Here is a 22184-nt window from a genome sequence, read left to right on the forward strand (position 1 = left end):
TCTTGGACAGGTGGTCCCTTTTTCGCTGTGGTTGCTGGCAGGAAGGAGAAGGGGGAGAGGAGGCAGAGGAGGCATCTGCCACTTATTCGGGGCTTACTATGTGTCAGGCACTGTTCTAGGCAGCTCTGGCGACCCGATGAGGTGGGTGCTGCTACTAACCCCATTCCACATGTGAAGATACCGAGGCTCAGAGGTGGGTAAGCTGCGTGAGTAAGTGAAGAGACAGAACCCATCCCCAGGCCGTCTGGCTCTAGGGCCTGTGCTTTTCCCCCTATGCTATCTGGCCTCTATGCTGTAAGCCTGGGGCTGCTGGTGGCCTCTTCCCACAGAAAGGGACCAGCATGCTGAAGAACGGACCCACCATGGGAAAAGGCAGAGTCAAGAGGGACTGAATCAGAGTACCTGGATCCAGAAATGCCTGATGCTGTCCATGCCTGAACTTTTCAGCAAGGTAAGCCACCAAATTCCATTTTTTTGCTGCAGCTTGTTTGAGGAGGGCTTCTATCACTTGACCAGAGTCTGAGAGACATGGACTTTGACCTTAACAAAGTTGAAGTCCCAGAATCACTGGCTCTTGTCAAACTTGGGGGTCCACAGAGGACTCAGAGGCCCAGACTATGAGGAGCTAGTGTGCTCATGGTGAGTGCTGGCAGCCAGGACTAGAGCTCACATGGTCTGGCACTCTCATGGCCCTTGGCCTGCTCCTCCAGAGGTGTCACTAGGCTGGGGGACAGTTCTTATGGGGCAGTTTTTACCCTGGAGACATACTTTTCTTGAGTCACTTCCAGGAAGCTCCTTCTCTTAGATAGTACCATTCTCTTTTCTAATCATACTCCATATTTCATGAAGTGATTTTGGGGGGTGGAGGGAAGAGGTAAAGGGAGACAGACACTTTAAAGGCAATTTCATGCCTGAGATCTGAGAATACAGAAAATGTTGATGATGCTCTGTTGAAGGGCACACTGCTTATCCAAAACAGACTCGGGAAGGGAAGCTGTCAACATTATCTCTTTCTGGTCACAAATTGCAGCTCTCTGATGTTTTTTTTTCCTAGAGTTTAATCTTGTGCTGGAAGCTAAGCTGATACCAGGAAGATTTTAGACATGTCAATCTCTTTTCTGGCATTTTATCAGAAATTGATTCTCTTTGCTTTTCAAGGCTTGAGTCTTGGCCTTGCTGTTGTTAAACTTGGGTTCCGGGTGCTGTGTTTGTGGACACGTCTCCCACAGCTCTCAGCTTGATTGCAGGGGTCTTGGGGCAGGCTGGGGATTCAGACACAAGGTCGCTCCAAAGGGGAAAGATTACGGGCTATTCTTCGATTGCACCAAACGGTGAGGAACCCTGGCCCAATCCGTGTCCTGCTCTTTCTTGGCAAGACTTCTCCTCCACCTCTGAAGATGAAGGGATTAGCTTTTTAAACAGGCTACTTCGCCCCTGCAGTTCTCAACACTTATTGAGTTCCTAGTATGTGCCAGACACATTCTAAGCACTTTACATGTGTGAACTCACTGAATCCTTACCACAACCCTATGACGCAGGTTTTATTTTACCCCTACCTTACAGAAGGGGAAGTTGAGTCACAGAGGGGGTAAGTCACTTGCCTGAGTGGTGGAACTAGCCTAGGAATCCAGGCTGTTTGGCTCCATGGTTCACAGGCTCAACTACCTTGCTGCACTGCTGCTAATCCTGCTGTGGAACTTACTTGACCTGCATAAATCAGTTGTCAATGTCAACAGGGGCTCCAGTCTCCAAGTTCTCAAAGCTGCAGAGACCAAGACCTCAAGAAGCAGAAAGACTGACAACAATAATTCCATGACTGGGAATGCACTTGGCAGTTGGGTCTAAAATAGATTTAGCTCTTCTCTGCCCAGAAATATGAACTAAAAGGTTTCATTCCGGTAAAAGTGCAGATTTGGAATGTCAGCTGCAGCTCTTGGAAATGCAGCACCATTGGCTTACATTTTCTTTTTCCTTTCTTCCTTTTTAAAAAAGATTTTAAACAAAGCAATTGAGATCTGTAAATATGGCAGCTCTTGAGTCCCCAGAAGGCTGAAATTGCAGGAACACTGAGAACTGAACCAAGGAAGGGTGTCTACTGTTTGCTTGCTAGTGGAGTCTGGAACTTACAGTAGGAGTCACCAGTCCTACCAGCATCCTGCAATCAGCCAAGACAGGTGCTCTGAGCACAGGGCCATATGGATGTCTTTCCAAATTCGAGGCGCTGAACATGCCACAATTCCTTCTCAAGTAACAGCCCTGCCTGCACCCTGTATGAGACACGTGGACTAGTGAACTATAGGGATGTCCCCTGAATGGCTCTCGTGTGGCTACCTCAGCCAAGGTCAGCCACACTTAAGTCTGGCCAGCATTCTGTGAGATGGCCTGGAAGAAAAAGCTCTGTCCCTCTCATGCACTGTTAGGACATGAATTGGAAATGTTAATTTAAATAAAGCACATACCCTATGATCCATCAATTCTACTTTTAAGAATTTAGTCTTTGGGAGCTTCCAGGCTGTTGAACATGTGGAGGTGAGGGAGGGTGGCACACCCAGAGAGGGCATGGAAGCTCCGCAACCCCTGTCCCTTGCCATCTCTTCATTCTGCTGTTCATCTGTATCCTTTGTTTTATCCTTCATAATAGACCAGTAAATGTGAAAAAAAAAAAAAAAAGAATTTAACCTTTGGCTAATCCTGCACACATGCACAGAAATATCTGCTCCAGAATATTCTTTGGAGTATTCTTATAGTAGCAAAAGACTAGTAATACATTTGCACAATTATTTAGTAGCAAAATGTGATCTGAACTGACATGAAATGTATAGCCTTTATTTATCCCATTTAATGTGAATATTCATATTTTATTGCACATACTGTTATGTGCCACATAACGACATTTTGGTCAATGATGGACCACATATACAACGATGGTCCCATAAGATTATAATGGCTACACCATATAGCCTAGGTATGTAGTAGGCTACGCCATCTAGGTTTGTGTAAATATACTCTATGATGTTCGCACAATGACAAAACTGCTTCATAATGCATTTTTTAGAATGTATCCCTGTCATTAAGCGCCACATGACTTATTATATAAATATTGATTATAGTTGCTTCTCTAGGCCCTACTGGGGTATTATTTTCTAGCTCTAAAAAAATGAAATATATTTGGCCCCAGAGTTTTGAATAAAGGATTACATTCCTGTACTTCCACAATGGAGTACCACGCAGCCATAAAAAGAATGAGATTTGTTCACATGTCTTGCTTTGGAATGCTCCTCAAGACAGGATGTTAAGTGGAAAAACAAAACAAAACAAGCCAGGAATAAAACAATGCACATCATGTGCTATCATGTTAAATAAGGGAAGGGGTGGATGGGTAGAGGAGATCTATTCTATGTTCTGCACAGTTGCATAGCTGTAGAATATTTCTGGCAAGACACCTAAGAAATTGATTACAAGGGCTGGCCTGGGGCTCACTTGGGAGAGTGTCGTGCTGATAACAAGGTTTGGATCCCTATATAGGTATGGCCGGTTAGCTCACTTGGAGAGCGTGGTGCTGACACCACCAAGTCAAGGGTTAAGATCCTCTTACTAGTCATCTTTAAAAAAAAAAAAAGAAATTGATTACAGTGGTTACCTCTTGGGAGGGGAACTGATGGCTGGTGTCAGGAGCATTTTATCTCCCAAATACTTTTGAGTATTGATTAGCCAGGCCAATCAGACACTCTCTCTGGCCTCCAAACTGGAATTCTGGAGAAGAAGCAGGTCATAGAGAGGAGCAGCAAGATGGCCTCAAAGTGCAGAGACCTGGAGGGGCATGGAAGCGTGTTCATAATAACACACTGAAGTGACAGGGAGGGTTGTCCAGATAACCTCATCCCTGGAGACAACCTGGATCCTGGACTGCCTCTTTTACTGTGTTCCCCTGAGACCCTTATCTCTTCCTTTGCTTGGGAACAATGAAGAAAGTCTCTAATCTTGTACCAAGTCTCTGCTAATAGCAGGAAGCTGCATGTGTGTACATGTGTGTGTGTGATGGCTAATTTTAGGTGTCAACTTGACTGGATTAAGGAATACCCAGAGAACTGATAAAGCATTATTTTGGGGTGTGTCTGTGACAGTGTTTCCAGAGGGGACTGGCATGTGAGTCTGAGTGGACTAAGTGAGGAAGATACACGCTCTATTTAGGTGGCACCAGCCAGTTGAATGGGGGCCCGGATAGAATAAAAATAGAGAAAAGGCAGATTGGTCTTTTTCTCTCCTGGAGCTGGGACACACCCTTCTCCTCCTGCCCTTGGCCGTCAGAACTCCAGGCTCTCTGGTCTTGAGACTCAAGGATTTAAACCAATGCCCCCCACCCCACCCCAAACCCAGGCTCTCAGGCCTTCAGCATCAAATAGAGAAGTACACCATTGACTTCCCTGGTTCTGAGGCTTTTGGACTCGGACTGGGACATCTACTGGCGTCCTAGTGTCTCCAACTTGCAGACGGCTTGTTGTGAGACTTCTCAGCCTCCATAATCATGTGAGCCAATTCCCCTAATAAATCCCCTGTCATCCATCCATCCATCTATCTACTTATCTATCCATCCTATTGGTTCTCTCTCTCTGGAGAACCCTGACTTATACAGTGTGTGTGTGCAAAGGGAAGGCTTCATATTTTCTAGTTGGGTGAGTTAGATGACTTTTGCAATCCTTTACAAAGTGAGTTAAGCAGAGGACAGTGCTGTCCAAAGCATTTGTTGGAATCTCCAATCAACTGCAAAAGATGGCATCCATTGTTACAGGAGGCTCCAGAGTGGTTAAGAATAGGGGCCTGGGGGCTGGCCCACCTGGGGCCCACTTGCCCGGGGACACACAGCCAGGAAGCTGGAAGACAGGAATCAGCCGAAGTCCAGCTGGAGGGAGGGAGGACCCTTCACTAAGAGGTGCAACTGTTCTGCCTTCTCCTGGTTAGTCTCTGTTAAATGCTAGACACACTGCATAATGTGATGACTAACACTTGTGGAACACTAATTGTGAGTCAAACACTGTGCTAGGTACTTTGATACACTGCTGCCTTTGACCTGTACCAAAGCAGGCATTATCAGATGAGGGGAGAGGGGTCATGAGGCTTGTCCAAGGTTGCATGGCTGGGATTTGAGGCAGAGCTGCTTGACTCCAGGACCTGAACTAAAGTCCTCACAGCACATGGTGGGTCTCATCCACAGAGTCACCAGGGCTGCTGTGGCTCTGTGTAGTAGGAGGATGTGTCCCCAGTGCCATGCCCCTGAGCCCCAGAGTGCCCTGGGCACCAGCATGGACGCTGGAGGGTTGGACTAGGTGATGAATAAAAATTTCTTCATCCTCTGTAATTTTCTTTAAAAAAAAAATACGGTATGACAAATTTACTTCCTAATGATTTTTAAGTAAACTACAATGATCACAATTTCACAATCATTAATAATTCAAAATCAAGGGCCACAAACACTATATAATCTCTACAGGCAGGAACTGTGAATACTTGCTAGAGACAGGCTGAGAATATTTTTACCAGCTAAAAAAAGTATCTACTGACTTCAAGCCAACATCAAAGCTACACTTTTCAGAGATGGCTGTAACCCTTCCAGTGCCTTAGTTCAGGCCATCTTTTCCAGGCACCCCCTGGATATTCATCATTCTCTTCTTTGATTTGTGCCTAGTGGTATCTGTGAGAGGGGTGGAGACTGACGAGCCATGGGGGCCAAGCCAGCACCTGGGTCAAGAGCCAGGGCCACTTAGCACAGGCGAAGCACTGTCCACAGTTCTCCCCCACGGCTGCACATTGGACTGCTTTGGGGGATTAAAACATTCTGATGCCTGGGGGTGCAACCCCAGAGATTATGACTTAACCGGTCTAGAAAGAGGCCTGGATGCTGGGATACTAAAAAGTTCCCAGGTGCATCTAATGTGCAGCAGTTTATGAACCACTGATGTAAAGCACTCAGGGCCCAGCACGCCAAATGTGGTGGCTGCACACCTGATCACTACCGGGCTGCTGTGGGCAAGAGGCAGCCATACTAATAACAGCCATTACCCATTACCATCTTATAAGAATAAGGACTCAGTATAGTGCTGATAATGCCAAGGTCAAAGGTTTGGATACCCTAACTGGCCACCGAAATAAAAAGAAAAAAGAAAAAGAAAAAAAGGAGTCAGGGTTGTCATTCTCCATTTTTCCAAAGAAGTCAGAAGTTTGCATTTTTAGGTGAAATCTCCCAATGTTTAAACGTAGACACCTAATTTAAAAAAAAAAAAAAAATTGTAATAGGTTATGGGCCAGATACAGCACATCTTTGGGCTGAACTTGGCCTGGCAAGCTCATCGAGAGCAGCCTCACCTTCCCTTTGCCGTGCTGTCCCACGACCATGTGGAGAAGTGCCAAGTCCCGACATGGTGTGGAAACTGCATGTTCACCTGCCAGAGAGTGAGCCGGACCACACAGCCTCACCACTGAAGGAATGCGACGTGCATCCCTGGTTTCGTGTTCCAACCAGCTCTGGGAAAGAGTTCGTCTTCTCCTTGGCTTTCATGGTGACATAGCTTGATCTGTACCTGGCATCCTGCACAAGGCAGAGTGCCAGGAGATCAGGATTTCACAGACAAGAGCGGGAGGGACACAGAAAGAGGAGGTCAGAGGAAAAGACGTGTTATGATGTATCACATGAGAGTCCTGGCAGCCTCCTACTCTTTTTCTTTTGCTTTTCTAACCATGCGAAAGCTCTAAGGGAGTCAGCACCCTCATCTTTCAGAGGGCCTGAAAGCATCTTAAATATCTTTCAGGGTTAAACCTGGGTACTGTGATAAACAGCCTCACTCTCTGTTTTCTCTCACTTCAAGCACTTTTCCAAAGAGGAATGGTCTAGAATGCTCTCAGGCAACTGGCATGATGGGAATAGCTGGAAAGTAGCAATTAGGGGAGTCCTGATGCCAAGGGGAGAGAGAGAGAATAAAAGAGGATCTGAACTAGTTCCCCACAGCCCTTCTTTGTCACTTCCCAGCTAATTTCTTTTTAAAAAATTTCTCAATATACATTGTAGTCAATTTTCATGACCCTTTACCCGTTTCTCTTCCCTCTTCCCTCTCTCCCCTCCCTCCTACATCATATCTGTTCACTTGTCTTAACAAATAAACAAGGGGGGCGGGGCAAGAAGACACAACAACCACAAAAATTCCCAGCTAACTTCTTTTCTTTTCTTTAAAAAAAAGATGACCAGTAAGGGGATCTTAACCCTTGACTTGGTGTTGTCAGCACCACATTCTCTGAAGTGAGCTAACTGGCCATCCCTATATAGGGATCCGTATCCACGGCCTCTGTGTTATCAGCACCATGTTCTCCCAAGTGAGCCACGGGCCGGCCCTCCAGCTAATTTCTAAACATGGATAAATGGGATACTGCTATTTGGCTTGGGGGCTGGTCTCCGCCCTTGGCCACATAAAGAGGGAGGGCTGAGGGCTTGTGCTCACTCCTGTTCCCGCTCTTCCACCCAAAGGCCTCTGGGAGAACTCTGTGGGAAGATGGGCACCTGCTCCTGCCTCCAGAAAAAGTCCTTACCAGAGGAAGTGGGAAATCCACCCCAGCTCAGCCTCTAGATTGCCCACTTGGACCCGCATTTAGATCTTTTCAGCAGCATCAAAGTTCCTAAGTTATCTCCCAGCCCTCATCCCAGGGAGGTCAACTGAAGAAAGAACAGAACACACACTGGCTGTTCTGGTGACAGCTGAGAAGGGTGACAACAGGACAGAGGGTGGAAGTTCAGTGAAGCACACGAGGCCCTTTGTGGAGCAACCCCAACTGACCTGCTCGGAGCTGGCTGGGAAAGTCAGGACATGGAAAGAGAAAGTCTTGTTGCCATTTTTGAGCCCCTGTGCCCAGCTGAGCCTGGCAAATGCCCTTTCATCCCTGGAATTATGTCACTTTACAGTCAAAAGTGCCAGTACGTAAGTGCTGATGCATTTCAGGATCAGTTGAGATTTGTCATGAGCCACACCCCTTCACGCCCCCACACCCCTGCAACCATTGCCACAAAACAAGACTCAGATTTAAACTCCTAGGAGCTTAGCACTTGATAAAAGGGCCCTGCGATAGCCTGTGGGTCCTCGCTACCACTTCCCACCGTGATCTTGCAACTCTCTTTATTCATGACTCTCTTTGACCACACTGTTTACTTGAACTGGAAAACTCCTATTCATCCTTCAAGAGGCAGCCTGTACATCCCTTTTTCTGCAAAGCCTGTCTTGATACTGCTGGCAGCTTGGTGACTTGGTTTCTGCATTCAAACCCCACTTTCTCTATCCTTCTATGATAGCACTTCTCACACTATTGTAATAATCTTCCTGAATCTCTCTTCCAACTCTACAGTGTGCACTCTGAGACTGAGGACTGTGCCTCACCCATCCTTAGTCCCAGTCCCCCTGGTGCCTGGCACAGAGCAGGTAGGCTCAGTGGGGTGGATTTCAGGAATCCACAGTATTTTGTAGCTTTCCCATGGAGAAGTGAGGCCTGTTTCCACACCCCTTGAATCTGGGCCGATCTTGTGACTTGCTCTGAACAGTAGAAAGTGGCAGAAGTGACACCATGCCAGTTGTGAGCCTGGAACTCAAGAGGTCCTGCAGCTGCCACTCTCATACTCTGGAACCCCTGAAGCACCCTACAAACAAACTGGCTAGCTTGCTGGAGAATGAGAGAACATGTAGAGGAGAACTGAGGCACCTGACACTCAGCTGGCCCCAGGTGACACAGCAATCAACTGCAGATGCATGAGATCAGCAGAGCTGGCTTGTCAGCAGAACTGCCTAGGTAAGCCCAGCCCAAATTGCTGACCCACGGAATTGGGAACTAAATGCATGGGTGCTATTTTAAGCCACTAAAATTTGGAGTGATTTGCTACACAGACGAAGCTGACTGATACATTCAGTAAGAAATTATCACAAGTGACACTGAGTTGATAAATCTAGTTGCCAACTATCATTTAGTCCGAGATCCAGCTTGGGATTCAGAGAAAAGAGTAGGTGATCCAGGAATACTGATTCACCACCCTGTCCCTCAGGTCCTTTCAAATAGAGTGGCCTCCCAGCAGCCCTCATCAGGGACACATTTACCTCCTTTTTCTCCTGTGAGCAGGACCGGCTTCTCTCAGTCTTTCGCAGAGTCTGACCTATAGCAATTCAAAAGCAGAACCAGAAATTAAGGCTGTTTTAGGAGAGCTAGTTTATAACCATGAAAGCTTTTTATTTGCAAACTGAATAGACAGGACCAATCACAATCAAATGATTTTAAGAAAATGTAGCCTACTATTATAATGGGAAAATGGCATGCTTGTGAAATAGACCAGTGGCAAGGAAAATGGTAATTCACACACTCACATTATTTGACTATAATGAACAAAACTCCAGCCCTTTAATCTGGAACATTATCTGCACTCTTAAAGGGCTGATGGACTGTAGTTTTCCCAGTCAAAATACACTTCTATTAAATTGTTTGGAATTATATAAAATGCCTTCCACAAAAATGCTTTCTACTGTGCACATACAAATAACCTTTGATGAGTGCATATCAATGCGCTACACCAAACCTCCAAACTCACCACATAGGTGACGGTGCAGATGTGAATTAGTGATACGCACCTGCATTTCACATGATGGGCAATTTCAGAGAGAATTATTGCTTTTCCCAGAAAACTCAAAGACTAACATTTAAAGGTATGCATACATCCAACAGAGCGACATCATAATGTTTTAAATATGCTGTTCCAAATGCAGTTTTCACAACTTTTATGGAAGTGTCCATTTTTTTTTTTTTTCTTTTTTCCGTGTCTGGCAACGGATCGCAACCCTCAGTGTCGCCCCCGTACCGGACCGGGACCGGCAACGGGATCGCAACCCTTGGTGTTGCCCCCGCGCCTCGCTCAGCCAGTGAGCGGGAACCGGTCTGTATGTGGGATCCGAACCCTCAGCGGGAGCGCTGCCGCGCTTCCCAAGTGGCGCACTGTAGCAGTGCACCACCGGGCCGGCCCCGGAAGTGTCCATTTTAAAAGGAATCCTTGATGAAAAATTAATAAATTGCTTTGGCTTTAAAATACAAAATAGGAATCACTGCATGTTGTCAGTTTATCTCCCAAACTGTCCAACTTTACTCCTGAGTGGCTATTTGTGAGAAAGCCACAACCACATGTTCTATTAAGTAAGAGCAGTCAGAAAGCAGGAGCAAAAAGGCTTGGTGACAGCTTAGTGAGAGGCAAGAGATGGGGACCAAGTCTCAGAGGAAAGAGGTTTATCTTTGGATGTGGCTGCTTCTAGTGGGTCTACATATGAGTAGGGGGCTGGAGGGAGGTCACAGCTGGAGATAAAACTCAAGGGATGATGCTCTTTCCAAGAAAGTGAGAATACAGGGAAGAGCAGAGGCCCGAGGATGTACCTTTGGCAAAGGTCAAACTCTGGGTCCACTATATAAAAAGATTTAGAAAAGAGGTGGCTGGAGAATTTATAGGAGACCATGGAATTACACAGTATCATGGTACAGGAGATATCTTTTGGATCATCTGCTCAGCTCGTAATGATACCCTAAATTGCCACCTTCTCTCTTCCTCTCCTTCTTGTCTACTGGGTGGGGACCCTGGGCAGCCATGACTGTACATGATCCCCTGCCCCAAACCTAAGCATGCGGTGCTAGGAAGAGACCCCTGACCCAGCTGTGGCCAAACAGACCCTGAGCTCCGGGAATTTCAAATTGGTTCTGAGAGAGACAGAGGGGCAGGGCAGGGCTATCCCTTGCATGAGCTTTGATGCTGTGAGTAGTCACTGGCCACCTGCCTTGGAGCAGACTAACAGAGGAGAACAGGAAGCCAGGACAGAATGAAGTGATGTGAGCCTTCGTGCTCCATAGTGTCTGCTTAGAACTATTTTCTGTGTGTGTGTGTGTGTGTGTGTGTGTGTGTGTGTGTGTTTTGCCTCAGGACAAGGAACCCAGGATTTAGGGATGAAAAAAAGCCCAGGATAATGTACCACTGTGGAGTGGGGTGTTGATAGTGGGGGAGGTAGTATATGGGGACAGGGGGTATATGGGAACTCTCTGTACTTCCTGCTCAATTTTTTTGAAAGCTCTAAAAAATAAAGCTTATCAATTAAAAAAAAAAAAAACACAAAACAAACAAAAAGAGCCTAGGATTTAGGGATCAGGAGATCTGGTTGTTGGGCCAGTTTTGTCATGACCTCCTGGTCCCTGAAGCTCTGGGGCAGAAGCTACAGTGGATGTGCTCAGAGACCCTCAACCACATGTTCTGGCTGTCAGTCGGAGGATTTCCAGGGGGTGCCAAGGCTGGCCAGAGACAATGATATACCAGGGAGTCAGGTACACAAAGCAGAGTCAGGAGCCATGAGCCATGAGCCAGACCTAGATCCAGAAGGGACTAAGCATGTCAGAGACCAGGGTTGCTGACAGACAAGAGTGTTCTAGCAGTGGAAGCAACACTGGGAAAAGAGAGATGTCAGCAGGGCCCCTCCCTGAGCCAGAGCAGGAGCAGGCAGAAGCAGAGCTGGTCCAGGGTGAACATGGCAGACCCCAGGGACAAGCTGCGGCCCTTCCTTTGCTGGTCACACATCTCCTGGGGACCTGGTCCTGATGGACAGCTGACCAGCTATGGGACCTTGGATAAGTCATGAGATCTCTCTGGGCCATATTTTCCTCCTTTTTTTTTTTTTTTTTTTTTTAGTGAGAGTTAGGTTGAATCATCTCTAGCTTTGCTTTTCATCTATAAAATTCTGTTACACCAATAAGAACAGTTAAAGAAAATTAAGGTGGATCATAAAAACAAAATATTAATACAGAGCTTAACTACTGAAATTTGAAAGCAAATCTCTCTACCAGAGTTAATTAGAAGCTTCTTTACTCATTAAATTGGAAAAGAATTTGCTTGTTTTCCAATGAAGATAATTTGCCCTAATGATGAGCATTTTTATCTAAACTCCCTAGAAAACTGGTTGGCCCAGTTGTCACACCACTGAGCCTCTCTCTCCTCCAGGTAGCCTGATGCAGAGACAGCACTTTCTTGCCAAGGATGGAAGTGCTGTAACCAGAGTACACTGCTCCTGTCTACAGCACTTAGCTTCTCTGAGTATCTTCCTACCTATATCTCATTTATTCTCACAACAACTCGGGGAAGGAAGTGGAAGAAGGTGACATTAATATCAATATATGCCACTTGCAAAATTAAGGGGGTGTTCCTCTGCATTTTGCAAGGTGACCTGCCTGCTTCAGCTATGAAGCAATAAATAAGGCCGAATGTAAATGATACGTGTGCACTTCACTTTATAGAAGAGATGTGTGCCTGGGGAAAAGAAAAATAGAAGTGAATGCATTGAATTTTTGTAAATATAATACTATTCTCCCATTTACGCTTTCAGAAAGGGTTTTATCTGTGCTTAGGATTTACTTTCAATGGTTAGCAGATTCTGGCACTTCAGTTTTACTTTGCTGTAGATGCAGATAATATTCATCACTACCATTTAGAAGGGAGTCACATCTTCCTTGGCTGTTAGTTTCGGAAGTCATCAGGCAAGGAAAATCAGTGCCAAAGTTATCCTTAAAAAAGAGCCTTAAGGGCTGGCCCGTGGTTCACTCGGGAGAGTGTGGTGCTAACACCAAGGCCACAGGTTTGGATCCCGTACAGGGATGGCTGGTTGGCTCACAGGATGAGCGTGGTGCTGACACCACCAAGTCAAGGGTTAAGATCCTCTTACCAGTCATCTTTTTAAAGAAAAAAAAAAAAAGAGCCTTAAACCTCCTGTAAAGTACTGTCCACAGGACACAGTTTTTTATATCCATTGCTGTAGACTAATAAGCGTGTGTAACTTTGGTGCATATGGAAATGTGTAGTACATGATAAAAATAGATATGCAAAATATAATTTTATGGTACTCCTTATTAACCTACTCATATTGTGATTATTCCTGCTATTTTACCTTTTCAGGTGGGAGGAGAATGGTGGGGGTGGAGGCAAGAGACAGGGACCGAATTCAGGAAAGTTAAATGCTTGGTTGTTGATGCTCCACTGTACCAGACACCTACTCTGCCCACCTTCTATGTTTGGGCATCACCTCCCACATCTTCACAACCACTCCTTTATACTAGGGGTCAGCAAACTTTTTCTGTAAAGGGCCAGATAGGAAACATTTTTGACTATGTAGGCCATAAGGTCATAAGACCATAAGGTCTTGGTACAGCTACTCAATTCTGCCATTGTAGCCCAAAAGCAGCCATAGACAGTATGTAAACAAATGGGGTATGCCTGTGTTCCAAAAAAACTTTATTTACAAAAACAAGCAGCAGGCCAGATTTTGCCCACAGGCTACAGTTTGCTGACTCTTGCTTTTTTTTTTTTTTAAAAAGATGACTGGTAAGGGGATCTTAACCCTTGACTTGGTGTTGTCAGCACCACGCTCTCTCAAGTGAGCTAACTGGCCATCCCTATATAGGGATCTGAACCCGTGGCCTTGGTATTATCAGCACCACACTCTCCCATGTGAGCCACGGGCTGGCCCTTGACTCTTGCTTTAGATGGACAGTGCTATTCCCGTTGGTACAAACCAGTGAAGAAATGAGAAACAAACAAACTCAAGGTGAGGGATTAAACTGCTTGCTCAAGGTCACAAAAATGTAGCTCGTAAGTGGCAGGGCTCAGTGTGATCCTAATGGCCAGCCATCACCACCATCATTATCATCACCACCACTACCATGAGATCTAACCTCTAGTCAGGGTTTACTATGTGCCAAGCACTGGGCTCCAGGCTAGGTACACATAACTCATTTACTACTCATTTACTCCTATGAAATAGGTACTATAATTATCCCACTTGTCAGATGAGGGTACTGAGAGCCAAAGAAGTTAGGAAACTTGCTCAACATCACACAGCTAGTGAGTAGAGGAGATTTGATTTGAATGTGGGCAATTGAGCTTCAGAACCTGCACTCCTAACTGTGAGGCTACTCTGTCCCTCAGCCAGGGCTTTAAAGACCAGTATAAGAACAAAGACAGTACAAGAATGTGCTGTAGACAGAGTTTGAGTTAAGGACCTCTTCTGTGATGCAAGTTTTTAATGTGCTTTGGACTCCCACAGCAATTAATAAGGGGATTAGAAGAAAATGACTCCCCAATGAAAATGGATCTCCCTTCAAGCCACATGGCTTACTGAGAAAATCTAGAATATGGCAAGGGGTGTACAATGCCAAACATGAAGAGGCAGGCTTGACATCAGACACTCCCATCTACTCAGGTGAAATGCTCAGCCTTGGCAGGAAGCATTGGGCTTTGAGGAATAAAGATGATTCAACAGAAATCCTGCAGGCAAAGAAAGCCTGGGCAGGGACCTCCCCATCACAAAGGAGTTTTGAATAAAGAACTTGTTTCAGAGCCGGCCTGTGGCTCACTTGGGAGAATGTGGTGCTGATAACACCAAGGCCACGGGTTCAGATCTCTATATAGGGATGGCTGGTTAGCTCATTTGGGAGAGCGTGGCCTTACCGGTCATCTTTAAAAAAAAAAGAATTTGTTTCTTGTTTCTCCCAGTGGAGTGATGGTACTTCCAGTAGGTTACTAAAATGAGGGTCAACTTATTCCTTCTGTTGTCCAAATATGGGGGCTCACGTTGCATTCATTGTATATAGCTACATAATTTAGTTTACATGACAAATATCCCACTAAGGTAACATTTTCTCTCATCTGTCAGGTTGGCAAAAGCCCAGGGGTTTAACAATATATTCTTGTTTTTTTTAGCTGGCCAGCATAGGGATCAGACCCTGGACCTTGATGTTATCAGCACCACACTCTAACCTAACAACACACTCTTGGCAAGATCTGTCTGGGAAACGGCATTGCTGGGAGGAGTGCAGCCCTTTGGAGGGTATTTTGGCAACATTCTCAAAAACACGAATGCATTTTCCTTTGAGCTAGCAATATCACTACTAGGAGTCTGCTGTGAAAAAACCCTCCACAGACAGGAAACAAACATATACATGAGTTATTCACTGTATCATAATGTGTAACAGCAAATATTAGAAATAACCTATAAACCCATAAGTAGGGAACTACTGAATAAATACGGTGAATCCACATAATGGAATGGAACACCACAAAGCTGGAAGAAAGAAGGAGCAAGCTGCTTATATTCTACTCCTTATATGTCCTTAAATAACGGCCATATTTTAAGTACAAAAATAAAGGGCTAGCTGATTAGCTCGGTTGGTTAGAGCATAGCCTCGTAATACCAATGTCAAGGGTTCAGTTCCCTGAACCCTTTGGCTACCCGCCAAAAAAAAAAAAAAAAAAAAAAAATCAATGGGCAGAAAGTGTACAGTATGTAACCTTCTCTCTAAGAAAGAGTAAAAATAGGAATATACACTCATATTGGTTCTATCTGTGTAAAGAACCACCTGGAGTGCACAAGTGACTTTTCAATGTATACTTTTTTATATTGTTTTTGTTTTTGAAGGATTTATTTGGATCTATTTCCTATTCGAAAAACTAAAGTAAACTTAAAATATTAAATGTCCAAAGGCTGATTTAAATTTTTTTAAAAACATAATATAATCGGAAATGCTGTAGACTTTTCTATCTGAGGCCCAACAAGGGGCGGGCAGGCGGGCGGGGGGCGGTCTATCGGAGGGAGATGGAGTAGCCTGCTTGAACCTCAGGACTTCAAAGCTTGCCAGAAATAGAACACGATATTTCCAGAGGACAAACTGCCATCCTTTAAAAGATCGATCAGTAATGTGTGAGAGATAAGAATGAAATGACGACAAAATATAGTTTCTGGAAATTGAAACAACAGTTTCTTAGCTAAGCCAGTAGGATATTGGTGACCTGATCATGTATTTAAGGGCAAATTTTTTATGAAATGGCTAGAGAAGAAAAGAAAGGAAGATGCAAAAGGAAAAAGTAAATAAAGGAAAGTTGAGGCCTGTCCAGATTGGTGGTCTGGAAATCATGGTTTCCCCTGGGGTCAGTTTTCACTAGTGCTTACTGAGCACCTGCCACTGTTGAGTTTCTCCACAGGTGATAGCTGTTGGGATTTCCTACCCTGTGCAACAACAATGCTGCATGGCTCAGAGAGGCAAAGTGACTTACCCAAGGTCACACAGCAAGGAAGGGGAAGAACTTGGGTTAGAAACCAGTCAGTCTGGTGCTACCCAGTGCTTAGGATGCTCTGTTGCCTGTCTGCATGTCCTTCTTCAAGTCCAGTAATGGTAGTACCTCCAGATCCACTGTCAGATCCACCCCCATGCACCCTCAGCCCCATTCTGACTTACTGAATGCTTCCCAAACCTTGATTCTGGTTTCTTCCTACAGCATTCTTAAAGATATATGTAAAATGGCAGAGGAAGGCAACAGGGTGGGGACAGGGCAGCCTGGAGAGCAGCTGCCCAGCCTAATGGAGGAATCGCTGCTCAGCTCCAGATGAATGTGGGCCCTGTTTTGCTGGATTAAATTTTCCCAGACAAGTTGTAAATCCAGTCGTATGAAAAAGTTCCTAATTTTTAAATATTGACAAGTAATTTGAAAAATGTTAAAGTTCTATACAGGCTCAATCAAACAGGCCTCTAGTTTCCAACCTAATACGTAACTATGCAGAAGACTGGAAAATCTCTGGCTCTTCCCATTACTTGTTTCTCTTGATGCTATGGACTCTTTTTGAGGCACTTCTTTAGGGACACCCCACCAAAATAACCAAAATCTATTAGACAGAGAGCAGGACTGTTTGGAAGCCAGGTAAACTCTGGCTCTATGATACCTTCTCCTCTTCATTTCCCATGTGAGCCTCCAGGATGATGCCGGCATTTAAGTTATGTCTTCTGAAAGCCTGAAACAATATCCCTGTCACTCTTTCTTTGCATTTTCTGTAAAACTCAAATTCCCAGGGCCCAGTTTACTGCCAAATTACCTGAGATAAACAAGTCATGCTAAGATCCTTTCCAAACCCAAATAGCAGCTGGTAGCTAGAAATGGTTATTTATAACCCGAGCACTGTTACGTCCATTTCCTTGGTCTAGAAATGCTTAGCCATGCATTCTTTGGCCGGCTTCATAATTAGACGAGAGCCTGGGGACAATGCTGTGCAGAGGCTAACAGGGTACACTCTGGGTCAGCCTGTCTGGCTCAGCCACTCACGACCTCTTTGGGAGTCCTATTAGTCCCAATTCCATTTAAGTCTATTGTCGGGGTTAAGAGAGTACGCGTGAAACACTTAGAACAGTGCCCTGGATATGGTAGGTACTTAGCAGATATTAGTTCTCTCCCCCACAAAGTGCTGATTATTTGTGGATATCAGTGAGTTCTACTGAACTCTTGCTCCCAAATATATCCTGAATCTGTCCATCACCCACCAAGCCCCCATCATCTCTCCCTGGACTTTTCCAACAGCCACCTAATAGATCTCCCTGCCTCCACTCTTGCCTATATATTCCCTAGGCATCCATATAAAAATAAGTACTTATCACTCAGCTGCTTCACCCTCTAATGTTTTCCCTTGTGTATAGAAGAGAATCCAAACCCCTTGCCCTGGCTGCCCAGGCTCTGTGCAACCTGACCCATGTAGCATCTTGGACCTCTCCGCCACAGCCCTGCAAGCTCAGCTCCTGCGGTCCCACTAGCTTTTCTTGTCCTTCCTGCCACAGGGCCTTGCCCTCTCCTTTCCCTCTTTCTGGAGCACTCATCTCCTTGGATCAGTCAGATTTCAGCTTAAAGGGACCTACCTCCTCAGAGTGAATTAGCCCCCGGTGCCCTCTACTTTAATCTTCTGCATAGCACTGATCTGATTTTTGTCTGTCTCCTCCACTAAATATCAGCTCTGTGAAATAGGTGGCCACTATCTGACTTTGTTATCACTGAATTTCCACACCTGGAACAGTGCCTTGAATGGAACAGGTATCAGTAGACACTTCTGGAATCAATGAATGAGGGAATGACCACATGTCTGAATGGACAATGCCAGAAGGGACAGGAGGCATGATTATGAACTGCAGTAAAGACTTCATCTTCTCAATGTGCTTCCCTGATCCTTTCCCCTGCTCCTTCTGGGATGGTGAAATGAAATATGACAAAGTAAGTTTGATACCACATTGGAGATAATTGAAAATATTGATTTCTTTCCATTTGAAATCGTAAAGAAAAGTAAATGCCGCACTTCTGTAACCTAACAGTGGCTTATGTGACAACATGCTTCCAGAGGGAAATGTATTTTGGTCTCTCTCTCTATCCGTCACACAAGCTCCTAAACCCATTCCCACTCCACACTTCAACCCAGCCCCATCCACCCAACCCAGCTCCCCACAGAATACAAGTGAGGACTTTGCATTTGTGCGTGTGTGTGTATCTAAACCAAAGTGCCTTTTGAGTATTCGCATCCCCCCAAAATGATCTGCCAAATTGCTTTGAAAAATATGGGAAATCGTGCATGAGATCCCCCAGAATCCTAAGGAAAAAGATGTGTTCCTTCTACGGATAGACAACTTTTACCGAGAGCTCACTAAGCACGAGGCACCATTCTAAGGGCTTTATTTTATTTTATTTTGGTGGCTGGCTGGTAGGAGGATCTGAAACCATGGCTTCAGGGTTAGGACACTGTGCTCTAACAAACTGGGCTAGCCTGCCAGCCCTATAAGGGCTTTAGGTAGATGAATTTATTTGATTCTCAGAGTATCCCTATTATTGATCTCCACTTTGCAATTTAAGAGTCTAGGTGGTGAGAGATGAAGTAAAATTAACTCCTCCAAGGTCACATGGCTGGTAAGGAGTCAGAATTTAAACCCCCTCAGTCCCACTCCACAAGCTCTGCCCCTTCCACTCCTCTCCAGAATCAGGAAGGCTTGGGATAGAGAGCAATGACACAAAGAGAGGAAGAGAAGGAGAGTCTAATCCTCTGCCTGGTTTGTCATGGTTTCCTTCCAGAGGCTTAAAATAAAATCTGCATCTCAAAGGAGACAAGAGGCAGAACTTCAAAGAAGTGACCAGGCTCATGAGGAGGGGGCTGAGTGAGAGTGGTGGGGGCACTGGGCTGAAACAGGTCTGGGCCTTGTCCTCCCACTCCTGGGCTGCTTATCAGCGGGCACTGAACTCTACTGTGCCTGATAAATGACAGTGATAGGACTAGATCCAAAGTTGCTCACTGGCTGAATCCAGTCCACATTTGTCTGGTGTCCATAATGTTAAAAAAAATTTTTTTTCAGCCAACATTTAAAGCTTGGGAGATTTCACATTTTTAAATCCTGAGTTCTGGATTCTCTTGAAAAACTGAAATATCTGGCAATGCAGGGCCTGCATTCCTGCCTGGCAACAGTTGTTGGAGCTGAGGGCAGCAGCCTGCCAGGTGGTGTGGTGCCCTCTGGTTCCCGCTCCATCTCTCCCAGTTGTCTCCCTGACACTGAGATCAAGTCCAAGGTGCCATCCACCAGCAGGTCTAAGAGCTTTTTCCCTATAGTAAAGATGCAAGTGAAGGTTCATGTATCCACTTCTCCAGCAAAAGTGAGAATCATCACCATCACCACCACCACCATCATCATCATTACAGCTAACATTTCCATATGCACTTATTGTGGGCCACGCTGGATCTAAGGGCTTTGCATCTACTAATGCATTTAATTATCACAACAACTCTAGGTGGTAGTACAATTATTTTCTCTATTTTACAGATGATGGAGAGATGAAGCAGGCCACGTGCTTCAAGAAGTTAGTAGACAACAGATTTCTTTATGAAACTGAAGAATATTCCTGGGTATACTAAGTAAATTTAGGTGTTGAAAGAAACTGACATAAGCAGCATAATGAAATAAACCCTGGTCACAGCAGTCACTTAATTTCACCTGCTCCTTCAGGTCTCTAAATTTGTGACCCTTACATGGGAACCTCAGAGTTCTGAGATACCTCAGAGTCCCCAAAATAGGATCCTGGACTAGATCTGTGAAGTCCCTTCCAGCTCTAACCTTTTGTGATTTTAGGTGGGGTCATAAAGTGTTGTTTAAATAGTTTTAAACTCTTTGGAAAGGACACACACATGCGCACAAACACACACAATGCAATACAAGATCATGTAGAGTTTAGAAAAGTGTGGTGGTCCCTCCAAGTGATCAGACTATGGTGCTCCAACTTCCTGCTAGGGGCAGCATTCACCCATAACATGTCCTTCAGGAATGGGAAAGTTAAGTCAGAGAATCCAGCAGCTAATTGTGGTAAAGGTACCAACAGTTTTCAAAGTGAGGCAGGAGCTGGGAATGAAAGACTACACGGGGATAGGAAATGGGCAGAGGATAGGAGTGCTAACTAAAAAGTAGGGGGAGAGACTGTGGGGTATGAATGGTAGCTAGGACAGGGCATAATATTAGGACTTGTCCTGTAAAGGGCCAGACAGTAAATATTTTAGGCTTTGTGGCTTCTCTGCCACAACCAGCCAACTCTGCCACTGTAGCATGAAAGCAGCCACAGACTATATGTATGCAAATGGGCATACAGTCAGGCAGGCGGCCAGAGCGCTTTGGGAAAGGGGAGGATTTTTACAAATGTTGTCTTCTAGGGACTTCCCATGTTGGATTGTAGTTATCTGTTTATGTCTGGCTTTCTCACCAGACTACGTTCTTTAGGGCAAAGAATAGATTCCCTTTTTTTTCAGATAGTATAGCATAGTATGGCACACGATGAAGTCCATGGGAATTTTCAAAACTGTGCAAGTTACTAATGGAGCAGGATGGTAACTTCAAATGCTTATGGGGTCCTGGCAGGTAACAGATGCAATGAGGGCAGCCAGTCAGGTAGGTGCTGTGTCCACCTGAAAAGGGCAGCTCCCTTCAAAAGGGGGCAGTCTCCACTTTGCTCCAGCTGTGAGGGATTGTTCCCCTGCAGAATTCTGTTTCGGTGTTAACAGGCTGACCTTACTGATATTTTCAAGAAAACACCATAATCAGATATTTATGAGAAATCTGCCAATTTTTCAATGTTGAGGACTAATTCAAAAATTTAAAAAACAAAATATTGTGGGCCAAATAAACATGCCTGTGGTCTGATTCAGCCCACAGGCTACTGTTTTGCAACCTCTGATGTAAAGAATTTGTGTTCAAATTTGCTACCTCTGTTTTTCAAAGGTCAATTTTTTTTACCTTATATATTTTTATATTTTCAAGAAAACACCATAATCAGATATTTATGAGAAATCTGCCAATTTTTCAATGTTGACGACTAATTCAAAAATTTAAAAAACAAAATATTGTGGGCCAAATAAACATGCCTGTGGTCTGATTCAGCCCACAGGCTACTATTTTGCAACCTCTGATGTAAAGAATTTGTATTCAAATTTGCTACCTCTGTTTTTCAAAGGTCAATTTTTTTTTACCTTATATATTTTTTAAAAATTAACTCTATAGAAAAGTTTTGAGAATAGTACAAACTTTCATATACTCTTCATGTGGATTCAATGCTACTCATTTTGGAATCTCTGGACTGAAATGTTGAATCACTGAACAAATGCCATACGGAAAAATAAGCAAAACATAGTATGCCAAGTTCCTGTAAGCTAAAGTGACAGGGTGAAATGAATGCTAAAAAAAAATCATGACAAAAGAAATGAATCAGATAGAAGGATGGGAACAAACAAGAAGAGAGAACAGACACAAAGACAATATAGCACACCATTCGTTTCGCCTGCTGAATGCTTACTTCATTTTGTTTTATTTTATTATTATTTTTTTGCATGGTTTAAGTAGTAAGAAAAACAGACAAATCACCAGGAGCACCATGCAAGGACAGAAGACAGCAGACACGCTAACAGTGTACTTGCAGCAAAACCTCACTAATTCAACCATCACCCGTTTTGCAGTTTGGGATTATTTGGACAAGCAAGGCTAAATTTCATCTTGGCATTATTAATTCTTTGGGAAAGTGTGCTAAGCAAATGAGCAGCGTAAACAGGGGAAATGTTGAATATTTGTTCTGGCAGGAGCAAAAGCAAATGAGTAGCTTTCCAATTCTTTCTAATTATATTGATGTGCTGAACTTTTGTCTAATTATTATGTTTCTCAAAAACTGAGTAGTATTTTTTTCCCATAAACCATCTTGTATTTTAAAAGCACTGGGGAAAATCTGACTTTAACACAAAGGTGAATATTTTCCTAATGAGTTACTCAGA

General features: G+C 44.5%; 1 protein-coding gene across 1 annotated transcript in view; it reads right to left on the reverse strand.

The window, feature by feature from the left end:
* The window catches only part of KIAA0556 (KIAA0556 ortholog), a 171901-nt gene extending 161254 nt beyond the window's left edge, over window positions 1-10647 (reverse strand). Inside the window, exons 1-2 of the mRNA XM_008566623.1 lie at window positions 10596-10647; window positions 9123-9178 (exon numbers count right to left, since the gene is read on the reverse strand). Coding sequence (XP_008564845.1) covers window positions 9123-9178; window positions 10596-10647 — 108 coding nt within the window. The remainder of the gene's footprint in view (window positions 1-9122; window positions 9179-10595) is intronic.
* Window positions 10648-22184: the final 11537 nt, after the last annotated feature.

Source organism: Galeopterus variegatus, unplaced genomic scaffold, assembly GCF_000696425.1.
Source record: "Galeopterus variegatus unplaced genomic scaffold, G_variegatus-3.0.2 Scaffold256, whole genome shotgun sequence".
NCBI lineage: Eukaryota > Metazoa > Chordata > Mammalia > Dermoptera > Cynocephalidae > Galeopterus > Galeopterus variegatus.